This window comes from Setaria italica, chromosome VII (assembly GCF_000263155.2).
Source record: "Setaria italica strain Yugu1 chromosome VII, Setaria_italica_v2.0, whole genome shotgun sequence".
Taxonomy (NCBI): Eukaryota; Viridiplantae; Streptophyta; class Magnoliopsida; order Poales; family Poaceae; genus Setaria; species Setaria italica.
Window position 1 is genome coordinate 1,166,767 of NC_028456.1, and position 16,096 is coordinate 1,182,862.

The 16,096-nt window shown below is 44.4% G+C and overlaps 2 protein-coding genes across 3 annotated transcripts; both read left to right on the forward strand.

Annotated features, from left to right (window-relative positions):
• The first annotated feature begins 1,860 nt into the window (after nucleotides 1–1,860).
• On the forward strand, nucleotides 1,861–2,775 carry LOC101763195 (peroxidase 44). The gene has a single exon (XM_004977634.1). The coding sequence runs from the start codon at nucleotides 1,861–1,863 to the stop codon at nucleotides 2,773–2,775; it is 915 nt and encodes a 304-aa protein (XP_004977691.1).
• Nucleotides 2,776–5,082: 2,307 nt separating this feature from the next.
• Nucleotides 5,083–14,036, forward strand: LOC101776677 (UMP-CMP kinase 2). Of its 2 annotated transcripts, XM_004974925.2 has the most exons (9): nucleotides 5,084–5,300; nucleotides 5,431–5,478; nucleotides 5,590–5,638; nucleotides 5,864–5,981; nucleotides 6,093–6,249; nucleotides 6,707–6,787; nucleotides 7,178–7,285; nucleotides 12,914–12,978; nucleotides 13,755–14,036. In XM_004974925.2, the coding sequence occupies exons 1-9, from the start codon at nucleotides 5,193–5,195 to the stop codon at nucleotides 13,759–13,761; spliced, it is 741 nt and encodes a 246-aa protein (XP_004974982.1). In that variant the 5' UTR covers nucleotides 5,084–5,192; the 3' UTR covers nucleotides 13,762–14,036. The 2 variants fall into 2 exon arrangements, with proteins under 2 accessions (XP_004974983.1, XP_004974982.1); XM_004974926.4 differs by lacking the exon at nucleotides 13,755–14,036 and having other exon boundaries at nucleotides 5,083–5,300; nucleotides 12,914–12,982.
• Nucleotides 14,037–16,096: the final 2,060 nt, after the last annotated feature.

Consider the following 16,096-nt stretch of genomic DNA (forward strand, 5'->3'; position numbering starts at 1 on the left):
AGATTCCAATTCCATCAAAATGAAGGGATCCAAACGGGGTCTAAGGGTTTTTTTAAGAGGGTCATATCGGATGTTCGGATGCTAATAAAAAGACTAAACATGAATTAATTATAATACTAACTGCAGAACTCCTATACTAATTTACGAGATGAATCTATTAAGCCTAATTAATACATCATTAGCAAATGTTTATTGTAGCACCACATTATCAAATCATGGACTAATTAGGCTTAATAGATTCGTCTCGCGAATTAGACTCCATCTGTGTAATTAGTTTTGTAATTAGACTATATTTAATACTCCTAATTAGTATCAAACATCCGATGTGACAGGTACTAAAGTGTTTAGAAGTGTGTTCCCAAACACCCCTTAACTTTTATATATATATATATATATATAAGATGAGTATAGTCAAGAATATTATCAATGAGTATGTCATACAACTAAAAAATAATAATTAGTCAAAAATATGAGAATCCGTACTAAGTTAGTGATTTGAACCCAAATAAATAGGTTCCATTACAAGAACTTAAACCGAGTTGAGTTCATATATATTTAGTATACAAGTATGCATGTTTCCACATCTATGCATAAGTATGTAAGGAATAAGATGCACGTTCGTGTGAATGCAGCGCACGCAAGTGGGGTTGTGGTGTGTGCTTCATGCAAATTGTAATTACTGGGGGAAAAAAAGTTTTAGTTTGGTTTATCACACTGTGTTGTTATTCTAAGTTTTCAATCGTGGGTCCCCATGAACCTAGGCACCAATGTTGATGTGCTGTGATCGCCATCTGTTTGCCATAAATTCTAAATTTGGCTAGAATCTTGTTTTGAGTCCTGAGCTATCGATTTTACACCAAACTGTCATTACCGCTTTACCGAAAGGATAAGAATTGATTGCACTGATGAAGTTTTCAACATTTTTACCGCCTTTTGTCAGTCAGACAGTCTGGCGGGTCAGTTACTTATCTGTACCAGTAGGATATGCTCCCAAATGAACACTCACACCACCGTCACATCCATGTTTGATCAACAGAGACTTCTACAGAAACCAAAAAAGAATGCAGGTAAGCATCGATCTCAAAACTTTGGAGAATGCAGAGTGCAGGTAGGAAATTTGGTTTGCACACATTCAAGAAATCTGGTTGCGGTTCCTAGTTCAGACTAAAATTTTCAGACAGGCCGGCGAGCTCAACTCAATCAATCAAGAATATAAAAGACCTGAACTGAGTAATTTACAGGTAAAGAAGAACCAGGTCAACCGACAAGTTCATCAGAACTAGTGCGGGAAAAGTCAACTAGCTTCTTGATCTCTGTACTTTGGTGAGCAGGAATGGTAAAATTCTGTATGAAGACGATTGAAACATCAACAAGCATCATTGTCTACTGGAGACCGGAGAGAGTGTAATTTAATCTTTTGGAATCAACACCTGAACCTGCAGAACATACATCCATGCCGGGGGTCGTCGTTTGCCTACCTGCCCTAGATACTACTCATATACTGCTGCCAAAGTCAAAAGAACGTTCACACGCTGTGATGCATGCATGCAGATCTCTGCTCAGGTCGGTGACCACTGTAAGTGGCCAGAGTAAGTAGCAGAAGTGGTGTAGTAATTAAATGAGATTGCGCGTAAGCCAGCTCAATCACAACTAATCCATCTGAATTACAGCCAAATTGTCATTTATTACTTACTGCGTCGCTTGCATATATAGCAATGGCGATCATATATAGTTCACGATCTACATAGCTATACATCACTGTGCAGCTTGCTAGTAGAATCTATGGGCCATCTTCATCGGTTCCGGCTAGTCGACGATCTGCCGGGCCTCCTCCGCCTGCTGCTGCTGCTGGTGCTGGCAATGGCGGCGGCAACCAGCAACGCTCTGGACGCGGGGTACTACGCGGCGACGTGCCCGGACGCGGAGGCGATAGTTTCGAACGCCATGTCGCGGCTGCACTACAACGACCCGACCCTGGCGCCGGCCCTCATCCGCCTCCTCTTCCACGACTGCTTCGTCCGCGGCTGCGACGCCTCCGTCCTCATCTCCCCCACGCCGCGCTACTCCTCCGAGCGCGCCGCCATCCCCAACCACACCCTCCGCGGCTTCCCCGCCGTCGACGCCGTCAAGCGCGCGCTCGAGGCTGCCTGCCCGGGCGCCGTCTCCTGCGCCGACGCGCTCGCGCTCATGGCCCGGGACGCGGTGTCCCTCCTCGGCGGCGCCCGCTACGGCGTCGCGCTGGGGCGGCGCGACGGCACGCAGTCCAATCCGTGGGAGGTCGACCTCCCTGCGCCCTTCGCCAGGCTCGACGACGTGCTCGCCTACTTCGCCGCCAGGGGGTTCTCCGCCGAGGAGGCCGTCGTGCTCCTCGGCGGCGGCCACACCGTCGGCGGCGCGCACTGCGGCTCCTTCCGCTACCGCCTCACCCAGCCCGACGGCACCATGGATGAGCAGGTCCGCTGCGAAATGCTTGACGCCTGCGGCGCCGCCGACCTGCCGCTCGACACCGACCCCGCCACGTTCCTCGACCCGGACACGCCGTTCGCCGTCGACAACAACTACTACGCGCAGCTCATGGTCAACAGGACGCTGCTGCAGGTCGACCAGGAGGCCGCCACGCACCACGCCACCGCGCACCACGTCGCGTACTACGCCGCCAGCAACGACGCGTTCCTGCAGAGGTTCGCCGAGGCCATGGAAAAGCTCAGCAACGTCGGCGTGCTCGAGGGAGACGCCGGAGAGGTCAGGAAGGTCTGCTCTAGGTACAACACTTGATTTTGTCTCCAAGATCGAGTGTTGCGTTGACGGTTGACACCATGTACTGAGGGTTTGGAAAAAATATTACTATTATTTAGTTTTACAGTAACTAAGGATTCTTTAATTACCACGTGCATACAGTGTTCAGCTGAAAAAAAAAATCAAGCACACATCCTTGAGTTCATGGACCAACCAGCTAATCTCTCCAAAATGTGTTCTCCCAAATCCTATCACAAATTAAGCGGGTTCCACCCTCAAACGTTTGACAGGTTTAGACAGGTTCGGGTCTCTAGAGAATAATACCCTACGTTCTGTATGCTAGATTGTATTGCTTTGCGATGGTGCGTGGAAAAGTTGGGATTGAGGATACCCTCAGAGGGTGCCCTAGGTTGCCTTATATAGGCTGACAACCTAGGGTTACAATTCGGTTTGAATCTAATCTACTCGCTAGTTAGTCGGGCTGCAATACGTGTTCACGATACACAGGGAGATTTGAACTCTCTAGTTGCCTTGTCTTGTACTCCAAGTAACTTCATGTCCTTAGCCCGCACGCCCTGGTCAGACGAGCCCACTTGTCAGGTCCGGTTAGTATCCTGGTTGGTAGGGACCCATGGGGTACCCATATCCCTCAAGCCCTGAGCGATGTGTAGGCGAACAAGAACGTGAGGTCATCACAACGAAGCTTGAAATGAAGTCGGCTGAAGCTGTGATGGCGTCATGGTGACGGAGAGGTTGCGCAGTGCTTAAAAAAGAAGAAATCCAAGCGAATGCAGAGCCAACGCGCAGAGCGAAGACGAGTGCTGAGTTGATGGAAGTCGGGCATCCAACAAATTGAAGCGAAGGATATGGAGAGTATCGCAAAACACACTCCGTAGGAGTAGCTCCCGAGCATTGAAGCAATTAAGATAATCGGTCCAATGGTCAAAGAAGAAAAAGTTGATCCCTCAAGCAGATCCTAGTGCCCGAGCACAAGGATAGGCGCAGGCACGGAGGCCCGCCAACCAAAAGTACGCACCCAACTCTTTAAAGATGCTTCAATAGACACAACAAAGATGCTTGTCCACAAATACTGCGCCATCCGAGCAACTGCAAGATTCCTGTCAGCTATTATTGAGGTTAGGCCAAACATCACGTGAAAACTGTGCAACTTTATCGAATTGAGAGAATCTTGACGTGAACGTGAGGGCCCACTGTAGCACCTTAGCTGTAAACAAGCGACCAAGCTATAAATAGACCAGCATTCAACGCGAAGAGCCATGGCCCGAATAATAGCACTTGTAGATTGGATCCTCGCATTACCAAATATCACTGTAGTTTTGTCACAAAATACTATGTTTTTACATGCTATTTCAGTTGAATTGAATATTTTTTCTGTTCTCGTGGGAATGCACGAGCGCATGTCTAGTAAAATTACAAAATATTAACAGATATTTGGTTGCAAGATAACGATGAGTAATATAATTTAGCCTAAACAGCCCAGTGACACTTATTTGGAGTAAAAAACATTATTTCCATAGCGATTCTCTTGCCAACATTTCTATTAGGAAAATATTCTAACATGATTTTTCTCTTGTTAATAAATGCAGAACATATTTATTAAAAAAATATTTTAACATGAGTCTTTTCACAATCACCCAGGAGAAAAGAAAATCACTAATTCCACTTGGATGTTGAAGAATTGCAATTCGATAGGAATGGTTAATTTTTATGCAAATTGTTTGGTCATGATTTATAAGATTAGCTCTAGAGTTTTCAAAATATCACATATGACATGTGTGACACGGCTCTAGATTCGTGATCCAAGTAGGATTTGGAGTTTGTAAGATAAAATAAAATGATTTATAGACATGTGTTTAATCTTAAATAATAAAAAAACTCAAATTGAATGTCTTCAGTGTGCTCGCAGCTCCAGCTCCAAGATATTTCGAGCTGATATTTTGGAGCTGCGAATATCTAGGTCGGAAAAAATCTTGGAACGATGACAAATAGGCATATAATTAAAAGTTATTTACAATTTTTCATGTTGTTAAATATATTTTTGCATGATGCTATAATATTTTTTTTCAATTTTTGAGTGCATTGGACACAAAAATGTAGAAATTAGAAGATCACTGAGAATATATTTCTAAAAAAATAGAAAAAATAGAGAAGTTCCAAAGGGTGTGTATGTTTGAACGGAGGAAGTTTGGAATATTTTTAAAAAATACTCATGGGCCTTGTAGTTTGAACGAGAAAAACGAGAAGGACAAGGGGACTTGAGATGAGGCTAATGGGCCGCAGACGAACCGTGGGCTCGGAGCTGAAAAAGATAGGCAAGAACAGAAGCGGAACTGAGCAAAAAGCGGAAGGAAGGAGACGGCAAGCCAGCGCCGAACTCCATCGATCGGTGGGAGGAAGGGGAAGAAGGCCTCTGATAGCGCGTGCGCTGCGGGGAGATGTGGCGGAGGCGGCTGGGCGTGCTCCTTCTCCGATCCCCGCCGTCGTCCTCCTCCACAGCCGCCTCTTCTTGCCAGAGCCGCCGCCACCACCTCCTCCCCAGCGAGGTAAACATCCCCACTCTCTCTGTTTTTTTTTTTCCTTCGGCCGCCCCTCGCGCATTCCGGCGAAGGTCTCGTCCGTGCCTCACCCCGCCGTCCCCTCCACACTTATGGTTCTCGGATCTGTATGCTGCAGGAACCTCTTGCGCTCAATCGTCTTGCCAGGCTCTTCACGTCCCAAGCTGTAAGTTTGTTTGTGTTGACTCTCAAACATATGCATTACTATTTGCTGCTGCAGCATGAGCTGCTCCTCGCGTGTGAGTAATCGACTCACTGGGATCTCTTCTTTCTCCAGGGAAGTGATGGTGGCCATTCCCGGAAGCCGTTCGTTGCTTTTGTCTTAGGTAAAGTTCCCCCTTTTCTTCTTTTCCTGAGATGAAGATCCTACTTGGCGTACTTTACATGCACTTTTGTCCCCACATATATGGTGTGTAATTCCCACACCCATATTTACTAGAGACATACTTAGCAGACTTAAACTCCGCAAATGTCAAATCGATGCTATTTCAAGTTTATCTCTGGTTGGTTCGATGCTGTCACATGATTCATCAATCAATTCCTGCCTATAGGGGGTCCTGGGAGTGGCAAAGGAACACAATGCAGTAAGATCGCTTCGGATTTCGGGTTTGCCCATTTGAGCGCTGGCGACCTTCTACGCCACGAAATAGCGTCTGGCAGTGAGAAAGGGTAATAGTATCTTGTCATATGATCTCCTGGTAAATCTTTTTATGCCTTCGGCCTTCTCTGTGCAAAAGATTTCAGTACATTGCTTCATTGTTACGCATGGTTACACTTCAGGCAGTTGATCCTAGACATCATTAAGGAAGGGAGGATTGTCTCGTCAGAGATAACTGTGGAACTCATCAGAAAAGCTATGGAAACGAGCAATGCCGATAAGGTTCTTATTGATGGCTTCCCAAGGTGTGAGGAAAACAGAATCACCTTTGAAAGAATTGTAAGTCCTCAATTTTTTGACCACTGCGTTGCATTGATAGTTCAGGATTCCTTACTTACTGTGGATAATAAACAATTACAAGCTCCATGTGGTTCAATTCATCAGTTCTGATTGAATTTTGTTTGCCAATACTTCACATGGATACACCTTTTCTGCTATTTAGAGCTGTTCACAGAATTTAATAATTTAAGCAGACATGTCTTTACTCTTTTGACATCTGTATCCATGCTGGTGTCTCTTATGCAATAAGCTGATGATCACAATTGTACAAATCACTTTGTGATGCTTGAGACTCATGCACTCTTTTGGAGTACTTACATCAATTAGTGATGTTGCAGTCTGTTATTAAGAAGATCAGCGTGTCACCTGAGTTTGTTTTTTGCTCCATATTTATGTAAATGAATACTGCATCATACCTGTTCTGAATTCTGACATTGTGGTTTACAAAATCTTTCAGGTTGGAACAGAACCAGACATTGTGGTTTTCTTTGACTGTCCTGAGGATGAGATGGTTAAACGCCTTCTAGGCCGTAACCAGGTTAGTCTCCACACTTCATTGTTGAACTCTAGACTGATATTTGCTCAAAGAAAGCATGACTTTGCTACGGTATAGTGTGAGGAATCACGTTCCCCTAGGCGCATAACCTGAACTACATATTGATGTTTATTTTAAATGTAAATTACATATTAGTGGTTGCTAAAGTAAAGGTAGGAAGGATATTGCTATTCAGGGAAGTGCACTGGTGGTTTGCAAAACTCAAAAGTACAACTGGAAGATTGTAAATCCGATAATTAGTTATCGGAAATCTACTGGAGGTTGTTGAAAATATGATGATACAAATCTGAGTGTACTAAGTTTAATCTTAAGTTATGTTGATCTCTTTCTTTTGTTATGTTATCTTGTCATTTTCTCACATATGCCTTTTAGGGGCGGGTTGATGATAACATCGAGACAATTAAGAAGCGTCTAAAAGTGTTTGAGAGTTTGAATATTCCTGTTGTTGACTACTACTCTTCTAGAGGAAAGGTTCACAAGGTAAGTAAACTGTTTTGTTATGCACACAGCTATCCAAACAGAACAACTTATGTATCTTCTAATTACATTGCTCTAACTCCTTTTGTTGCAAAGTTGGATGATAAAGCTTCTTTGTCTTACTATAAGATTTCTATCTGTATCCCTGAATCTGTCTAATATCAGTGTTCTTTGTCTTACTATAAAATTTCTATCTGTATCCCTGAATCTGTCCAATCTCAGTATGTGTACTCAATAAGAATATGATTAGCTAAGCATAAATGGTGGCATTTGTTGAAGAGCTCTTTTACGGGCGTAATACTACCAGGTGGTAGTATACAGTATAGGCTGTGTTTTGGTATGGGTAAAATTGTAATTAGCACAACATATATTATTTGGGGATTTTTTTCCGCACGCCGTGGCACTCGTCGATCTCCCAGCGCTCAGTAAAGAAAACACATTTAAGAGGTTTTGGCGAGAAATCGAATACAAGATATAAACATAGACTATCAGGTAGTCGTTACACAACATTGTAGTCAGTAAATTTCTGAAAAATTAGTCATGTTAGCCATGCTGTTAGAACATGAGAGAAATGTTGTGGGTCCAAGGAGCAACTGGTGGCCACAGCACGCGTGAGGGCCGCACAACGCCGTCCTGCAATTTGGCCGCACCGACCCGGGCACGCGCCGCTCGTTGCCGATTGCCGCCCTCCTGGCCGGTGGCCGATTGCCGCCCTCCTGGCCGGTGGCCAATCCTCGTGCGAGGGCAGCCTGCTGCCATCTCGCAGTTGGCCGTGGCACACTTGAGGACGTCCGCATCGCCGCCGCCACCGCCAGTACACGAGACGAAGAGACGAGGAAGAAAGGGAATTTGTCTACCGTTTGCAAATTATAATGCCACTTCACATCTTTGTGGCGGAACCGCCCAAATTAACTTGACTAAAGCACACTTAAGTCGCCTAACACGCGATCATGTACTTTAAACAAGTCAACTCGGTCGTCTGTCGGATTTCATCCGATAAACCACTTAACTCAGGATCGAGAAAAAGCAATGCTCACACGAAGGTGAGTGGTTACAGAGATTACAACAGTCCATCCAGATTAAACATAATACATCGATTTATTACAACATAGAGTTTGAAATTCAAACATAGTTTTTAGAGTGTTCAACAGCAAAAATAAAGCAACGGAAACTAGATGTCGATGCACGATATCATGAAGAAGCCGATCATGACATCAATGACCCCTATCTTCACCGTCTGAGGAGGGATCCCACTCGACCGTCAAACCCGAAGGGAGCTGGGTAGGCCAAGTAACACTTGCAGCGAAATCATTCTCAATACCTGAAAAGATGTGCTACAAACAAGGCTGAGCGACTACGCTCAACAAGACTTAATCGACAGGTGGTCACTACTTCCACCAACACCTAGACATGCAGGCTTTTTGGCTAGGAGGGTTTGTTTTTGCCAAAAGCGACTAGTGTTGGTCCTTACTTTCAAAATTTTAGCCACAGGTTCTACGTTCATTTACCAGTCTAAGTTAGCATCTATACTAAGCAATCATAGTTTCCAAGCAATTTATGACAAGCATCAATATTAATCTCATCATCAAGTTCCATTCTTACTCAGTGTAGCATAGCGATCAAGTAGTCCCAAACTGTGAGAGGCAGACGAATCGATTTGAATTTATTAACCATGCATGGCGAACCTAATCCCACGACATCCGCGCACTACGAATGGTCGCTTCACTTGTCAGCCATCTCCATCGATCCCCAGGCACGTGTCGGGTCCACTTCCCTTGGTACAAGGCTCCACAGTCCTGGTCTCTGCTGTACTGTGACCGCACTTGTCACCACATGACGCACCAGGGGAAAACTCAGTTTCCAGAGATAGTGGAACGAATCGTTCACGTCCCGGTTCAGTCAGGTACTAGGCTTCCCCCATCCCATACTAGGTATGAGATTAGTACCTTCAAACACTTGATCACGAACACTAGCACTTTTTGACCTTAGTCCAATTTCATGTAGGCAGACGAGGCAAACCACCGAGTACCGAACATAAGCCCGGCCTCGTCCATCGTCCTTATGGTTGTAACAAAAGGAATCCAATCAACTCCTAGAACTTGCAAGTGACAGGCAATCACTTGACTTTTACCGAGTCCTATTAAGCATTGCAACTACTCGACTTAATATACTAGTGTTCATATCTAAGGGGTACTATGTTCATGCATCTACGGTTTCGATGAACTTCTGAAACGTAAATGCGCAATCAAAGCAATCAATTGTATTGCAAGTATTTAAAGATAGGAAATCATGCTCTGGGGCTTGCCTTCAAACTCGACGGGGGTTAGTGGGTCTTCGGCTTGCTCTTGCTCGGGCTCGACTCCCACGTGATGCAGATCAGCGGCTTGTTCCTCGTCCTGCGCGGGGTGGAGCTCGTACGTATTGTTGGCGATATTCACTTCTACACGATATGCAAGTGCAAAGATTCAAGATGCAAGTTCTAGAGTCTGAATGACATTTCATATATTATTGTAACGTAAACTTCATTATACTACTAAACAAACTTGGATCGACACTTAGTTCAATTTTGTCGTAGAATAAACATTTTATGTTTTAAAAGCTCGGCTTATTTTGATAGTGATTGTGTTCATATATAACTTAAGTTTATTAAACTTTAGATCGAAAAGTTATCCTATTTCTGAATATTCTTCTGTACCTCTTCCAATTTACTATTTAACCTTAATAGTACTTAATGGTTTTCTTTTATTCAATTAACCGGTTCATCTTCCAAATTTTGTTTCACTAATCAAACAACAACATGGGAAGGTGAAAATTTACCAGCAACTTAACTTTGTCATTACTAAGCTACTGTAAAGATTTGGGGTCCATTGGAGGTGCTAAAAAATAATTAAAATTGTTTAATTACCCTAAGGTAGCATGCACTTAACTATTTTTAACTCAAGATCTATAGTGAATCTGGGTGTGAAATTTTACCTGTGGGTTCCAGCAGTGAGACACATTCTTGGGTGAATTTCTCATGATTTTTAGTGAAGGACATCTATTTTCCATATATAACTAGCATTTATTTTTCTCTAAAAAGAAAAGCATGTATCATAAAGTTTCAGTCAAGGTTTCATACTTTCCCTGTGAACTACACTTCATCACTGGTGTACTCCATGTGGTTTCATATTTTCCTCATCTCTGGATTAAACTTTATGCAAAAAGATAAATTTATCCTTAGATTTCAGTTATACAACTAAAACAGTGACTTAATCCTCTATACTAGGCTCCATTTTATTTTTCTAAGCTTCCATTCTCTGAAACAAACACTTGAAAGTTGGATTCATCATTTTTGCATTTCTCTGTGATTTACTATGATTTAAATGGGCTAAACAACAAATAAATCATACAACATTATTTCTAACAGTGACATGTGCCAAATTTATTTTTCTATGAAACTACACCTCACACTGAGTCTAACACAATTGGTTTTGCATTTTTTCTGAATTTTCTACGTTTTTTGGTGCATTTTCCAAGTTTATCCCTTTTTCTGAAATTTAAATCCAAATATACCGAGCGACTTTACAACTAGGCCCTTATCAGTTTTGAGTAATCACAACTAAGCCCTTGCGATTTACAACAAGGCCCCTGCGAAGCTTTTCCAATCACAAATAGGCCCTCATGGCAGGTGCGGCGGTGGGAACAGTTCCGGCGATGGCCGGCCTAATCGCGGGCGAGAAATGGCTGGGGAGGCGCTCTAACTCACCAGGGGAGGCTCGGCGAGGTTCGGGGCGTGGAGGAGGCTCGACGGGGGCAGAACGCCGTTGGGAAGACTCGTGGCGGTGACGGCGGTGTCCGGCGGTGTTCCAGTGACGGCAGGCCTTCGGGAGGGCAACAAGCGCGCACTTGAGCTCCTGGGTGGTGCGGCGATGCTGAAACGGGTGGCGGCGAGGGGCTTGGCTGGGCGGAGCAGGGGGCTCCACGGCGGGGCAGCGCGGCAGCATGCGAGAAGCAGAGTAGTGGCGCAGCGAGGTTTGGCGAGCGGGGGAAGGTGGGCTCGGGCGGGGCAGCGGGGCTTTAAATAGCGTGGGGAGCGTAGCAGAGGCGAGGCACTGCAGATGGGGCCGGACGGAGCGTCGGGCAGGTGGCCAGGGCACCATTGGCGGTGGCGCCATTGGCGGAGGAGGGCGGCGGCTCTGCAGGCAAGCTTGGGGCCATTGGCTGGGCAAAACCGAGCGTGCAGAGGCGATTTTGCCGCGCGGAGCGATTGGCAGGGCTGGGTGTCGAGACGTCCTGTCCTGGCCGGCGTTTGGGCGAAGGCGGCGGTGGCCGGTGCCTGGCAGGTGCGGCAGGGCGCGTCATTGAGTAGTGAAGATGCTCGGACGGAGGGAGGATAGGGTCGGCGTTGGGTTGGGCAGCTGGGCGGGCGAGTTGTTTGGTCTCGGCCGTGGATTGGCCGGCGGTGAGGTGCCGGTAAAGGTGCGCCACGGGGCGAGCGGCATGCGGGATGTCGCGGCGCGGGCGCGCTCTGGTGCTTGGAGTTCGCGAGGTGCAGGGAAAAGGTTGGGTTCGCGGGGTGCCATTCAAAATTTGTCTTTCTAAGACTTGTAGGCCTAGCATCCAGGTTTAACTTTTACAAAAGGAGTTGGGTCAAAATCGAAAGGAATTGGGAGATAGGAGGCTTCAAACTTTGCTAGAACATGAAAGTTTCAGACTTAGCAAAAATTTCAGATTTTGGCAGAGTTGACCGTTTTAGCCCACTTTGACCTCATTTTTGAAAAGTTTTTGTGCAGATTTTGGCCTAACTCCAATAATCAAAGTTGTTAAGGACTTGTAGCACTAAAACTTTTATATAAGGTTTGACTTGAGCTTACATTAGAAATTTTGAGAAAAAGGGCTGCAAAGTTGGAGTTTTTCATGTTTTTCTTAATTTTCCACTGATTTGTAATTTGAGTTTTTGAACCTCTTTTGCTCAATTTCAAACAAAATGCTAATAATAAAAGTTGTTAGAAATGGTGAGTTTTACAACTCTTAGTTGGACAAAATTTCAAGTTCTTATGTAATATTTTAAATTAGGGACTAATCACTCTTTAAGCTCTTGAGGGGCAAAAGTGACCTTTTACTTGCCTAATTAGCTACTAATGGCTTCACTTAGGCTTAATCAAGGTTTAATTAACCTAGGGTTGTTACAATCTTTCCCATCATACCCCTATGCCACATATACTACTCATGCATACTACCTATACTACAGCTTAAGGTTTTAGTAGTATACAATTAATCTCAACCGTCGGATCCTTACATATGAGTCTTTTTCAAACAGTAGTATAAGGTAGTATTGTGTACCGTAAAAGACATTTTGTTGAAACACAAAGATAAAGCAGATACGGTGTGGTTTCATTGTTTACATCTATGTTGCTGCATAACCTCTACTTTCTATGTTTTGGTCGGAGAAGTGAAATCGACTGATTGGTTTGGTACTAGACGAGCAGTTGTATTGTGGTCATGTGGGGAACATGGCTTACATACATTAAGTGACTAAATTGCCACAAAAAGGACATAAACCAGGCATATATGTAGTAGAATGTTTTTCTCTGTATGTCAACCTGAGGGTATAGGATTTCTAACATTATAATTGTTCCACTGTGCATGCAGATAAATGCCACGGGTACAGCAGATGAAATCTTTGAAGCAGTCCGCAGGCTCTTCTCTTCCTTAAGGTAAATCCCAGTTGAATTCTCTCAAAAGATTAATGGTAGAGTTATAGAAAATGTTATGCTGTTTTCCTTCTCTAAGAGGAAAGTGACCACATATTTGTTGGGTCTAATTTTATGTGCCCTAGAGCAGTGAACCGTGTGTGGCTCTCATGAGGAAGCTTCATTCTTGCTTTATATGACTGCTTGCAGATTATTATCTAGTAGCACCAAATTGGTAGTTGTCATGTATGATGATGGATTGGGAATTGACAACAATTTGTTTAATAGGAACAATTTTTCATCCCTATTAAAAAAAACAATTTCTCACTTGTAAGATTGCCATTGTAACTACAGAAAGCTATCAGCTAAGCTAATCATTATTGCTAGTAAAAGCTTGACTATTAGGATTTGGTGCCTTTAATGTTGATAGTTGTCAACAAAGAAAGGCATGGCTCACAAGCAAAATGAACAAGTTCCATTTTCTTCTGGTGCTGATCGCAGCAAGAGAGTAGTAGGATAAGGATGGAACGGGATGTATTTGTCTTTTTGTTGACCCATTGAAGCTATGCTTGTAGCCATTACTTTGTTGACCCAAATACATGATAGCAACAGCATCTGCAGGCCCCAACTTTGTTAGTGTTTTGTATAAACGGGTCCTGTAATCATTTCACCAATTGTAGGGCAACTCGTGCATTACTTGTCCACATGCAGGCGAAAGAGAATTTTAATTACTGTCAATTTCAATCATTTGCTCATGTTAGACCAAGATCATGAACAACAGAAATTTGCACCCTCTGCAGGTTCTGACGAGGAGTCGAGGATACTGTCTTTGAAGGAATTCGTGGAGTTTGCTTAGGAACTATCTAGTATTTAATTGTCTTAAAGCCAGTGCCCACTTTGCACCGTCTAAATATTTGGTGCAGTAATTGTACATACACGCTACATCTTTACCTAATAATACCCACGAAAACACAGATGACTTGTGAGTTATGAAACATGAGACATGGAGCCTGAAGGTTGTCCTGCATAATAGGCATTATGTTTTAACCTATTTTCCCCTAAATTTTACAGGCATTAAGCTCTTGCTCTGTGTTTCTATCTTGTTTTTCAGATGTTTCTGTTTGGTAAGATTTGGTTACCTGAGACAGCAGAAAGTCAAAACCGCAGCAGGTGTTGTGGCAACATTTTGCCGATTTAGCGGCTGGGCTGGTTACTAAGATAGAGTAGAGACCATATGTGCAGCTGTGTTTACCTGAAACCAATCATTGATTCGTTCCAAGTGTATCCGGTGCCGTTGCTGGCTGGTAACGTGGACTGTTTCAGAGAGCAGAAAAGCTTTGCAGGCAGGCAGCCTGCTAATTGTTAAGGCTTTCTTGGTTCCCGGCCGATAGGGGCTATGCTTTTTAAAACATGTGGGACGGAGTATGAAAGCATATTTGTAATTTTGTAGCCTATTTTTGTCCTGCTGCAGCCGGCGTGTGCCTATGATTTATGTAATTGCCAGTTGAAAACTGGGGCTGAATCTGAAAGTAATTGGGGCCTGCGGTGAAGAAAGAAAGAGAGAGAGAGAAAAGATGGAAGGCCGGCACTTGAATTCTTGGACAAGGATTGGGTGGTGGTGATGTCATCAGACATTCATTATGAGAGAGAGATAAGAGGTCCATTCTTGTTTCTTTGTTTTGACTCTGCAGTGCCATTTGGTCCATTCTTGTTGTGAGAGTGACGTTATCGATCTTGCAGACTGACAATATGGATGCCCCAAAGTAGTGGATTGAATTCAGAGACTGACAGGCTTTGCCTCTTGAACCTAGGGTCATGTTTAGTTGCTAAAGTTTGGAGGTGCCAAATTACTGTTATAGTACTGTAACACACTGTAGCGTTTCGTTTGTATTTGTGAATTATTGTTCAAACATTGACTAATTAGGCTCAAAAGATTCGTCTCGCAAAGTACAACAAAACTGTGCAATTAGTTTTTAATTTCATCTACATTTAGTACTCCATGCATGTACCGCAAGTTTGATGTGATGGGGAATCTTCTTTTTACATAGTGCCAAAGTTGGGAGTGAAAGCCTAATAAAATTCCAAACACTTGAAACTGCGTGCGTGTTCTGGTTGCCGCCTTGGAATTTCAACTGGAGTTTTTGTTTCAAGATGTCAACGGTTTCAGCTTGCCCGTATCATCGGCATGACGAGGTTGCAGGGGTGTTTGGATAACAACTCCCAAACTTTAAACTTTAGTACATGTCACATCGGATATTTGATACTAATTAGGAGTATTAAATATAGTCTAATTATAAAACTAATTGTACAGATGGAGTCTAATTCGCGAGACGAATCTATTAAGCCTAATTAGTCCATAATTTGACAATGTGGTGCTACAGTAACCATTTGCTAATTATGGATTAATTATGCTTAATAGATTCATCTCGCGAATTAGTATAGGAGTTCTGCAGTTAGTTTTATAATTAGCTCATATTTAGTCCTCCTAATTAGCGTCCGAACATTCGATGCGACCCTCATAAAATTTAGCACCTCGAATCCAAACACCCCCTGCGTTCCGAGTTTTTCGGGTCATCGATGCATGTACGCTCATGTGTGACCTTGCCGGACACTAAGGTGGTGTTTGGATCCAAAGTTCACGGACTAAAAATTAGCTCCTAAAATTTAGCCCCTAAAATTTAGTTTTGCTGGAGTGTTTGGATCCATGGGCTAAATTTTAGTCCTCATCAAACAATGACTGATTTGCCCTCCCTCCTCCTCCTTTCCCTCTCTCTCCTCTCCCCTTCGCCGCTGCTCCCTCCTCACCACACGCATCATGCCGCGCCGCCGCTCCCTCCTCACTCCCACTACCACCACCACCACCACCACCAGCGAGATCCGAGGGCCGGCGCGCTCCAGCTCCTCCCGCCTCTCGTCCGCGCGAGCTCGGGCGGCGCCAGAGGCGGCGGGGCCGGAGGTGGCGCGGCTGGCCGGAGGAGGGGGGGGCGGAGGCGGCGTGGCCGGCCGGAGGCGGCGGGCGTGTGGGAGGCGGAGGAGAGAGGAAGTGCGGGAGGGGCAAGGCACGGAGGCGGAGGAGAGAGGAAGTGCGGGAGGGGCAAGGCACAGAGGCAGAGGAGAGAGGAAAGGGGGCAGGGGTGGAATT

Coding starts and splice junctions, on each gene's coding strand:
- LOC101763195 (XM_004977634.1), top strand. CDS start 1,861: ATGGCGGCGGCAACCAGCAACGCTCTGGACGCGGGGTACTACGCGGCG.
- LOC101776677 (XM_004974925.2), top strand. CDS start 5,193: ATGTGGCGGAGGCGGCTGGGCGTGCTCCTTCTCCGATCCCCGCCGTCG. Junction 6,250..6,706: donor GAATCACCTTTGAAAGAATT/GTAAGTCCTCAA, acceptor AAAATCTTTCAG/GTTGGAACAGAACCAGACAT. Junction 7,286..12,913: donor CTAGAGGAAAGGTTCACAAG/GTAAGTAAACTG, acceptor CTGTGCATGCAG/ATAAATGCCACGGGTACAGC.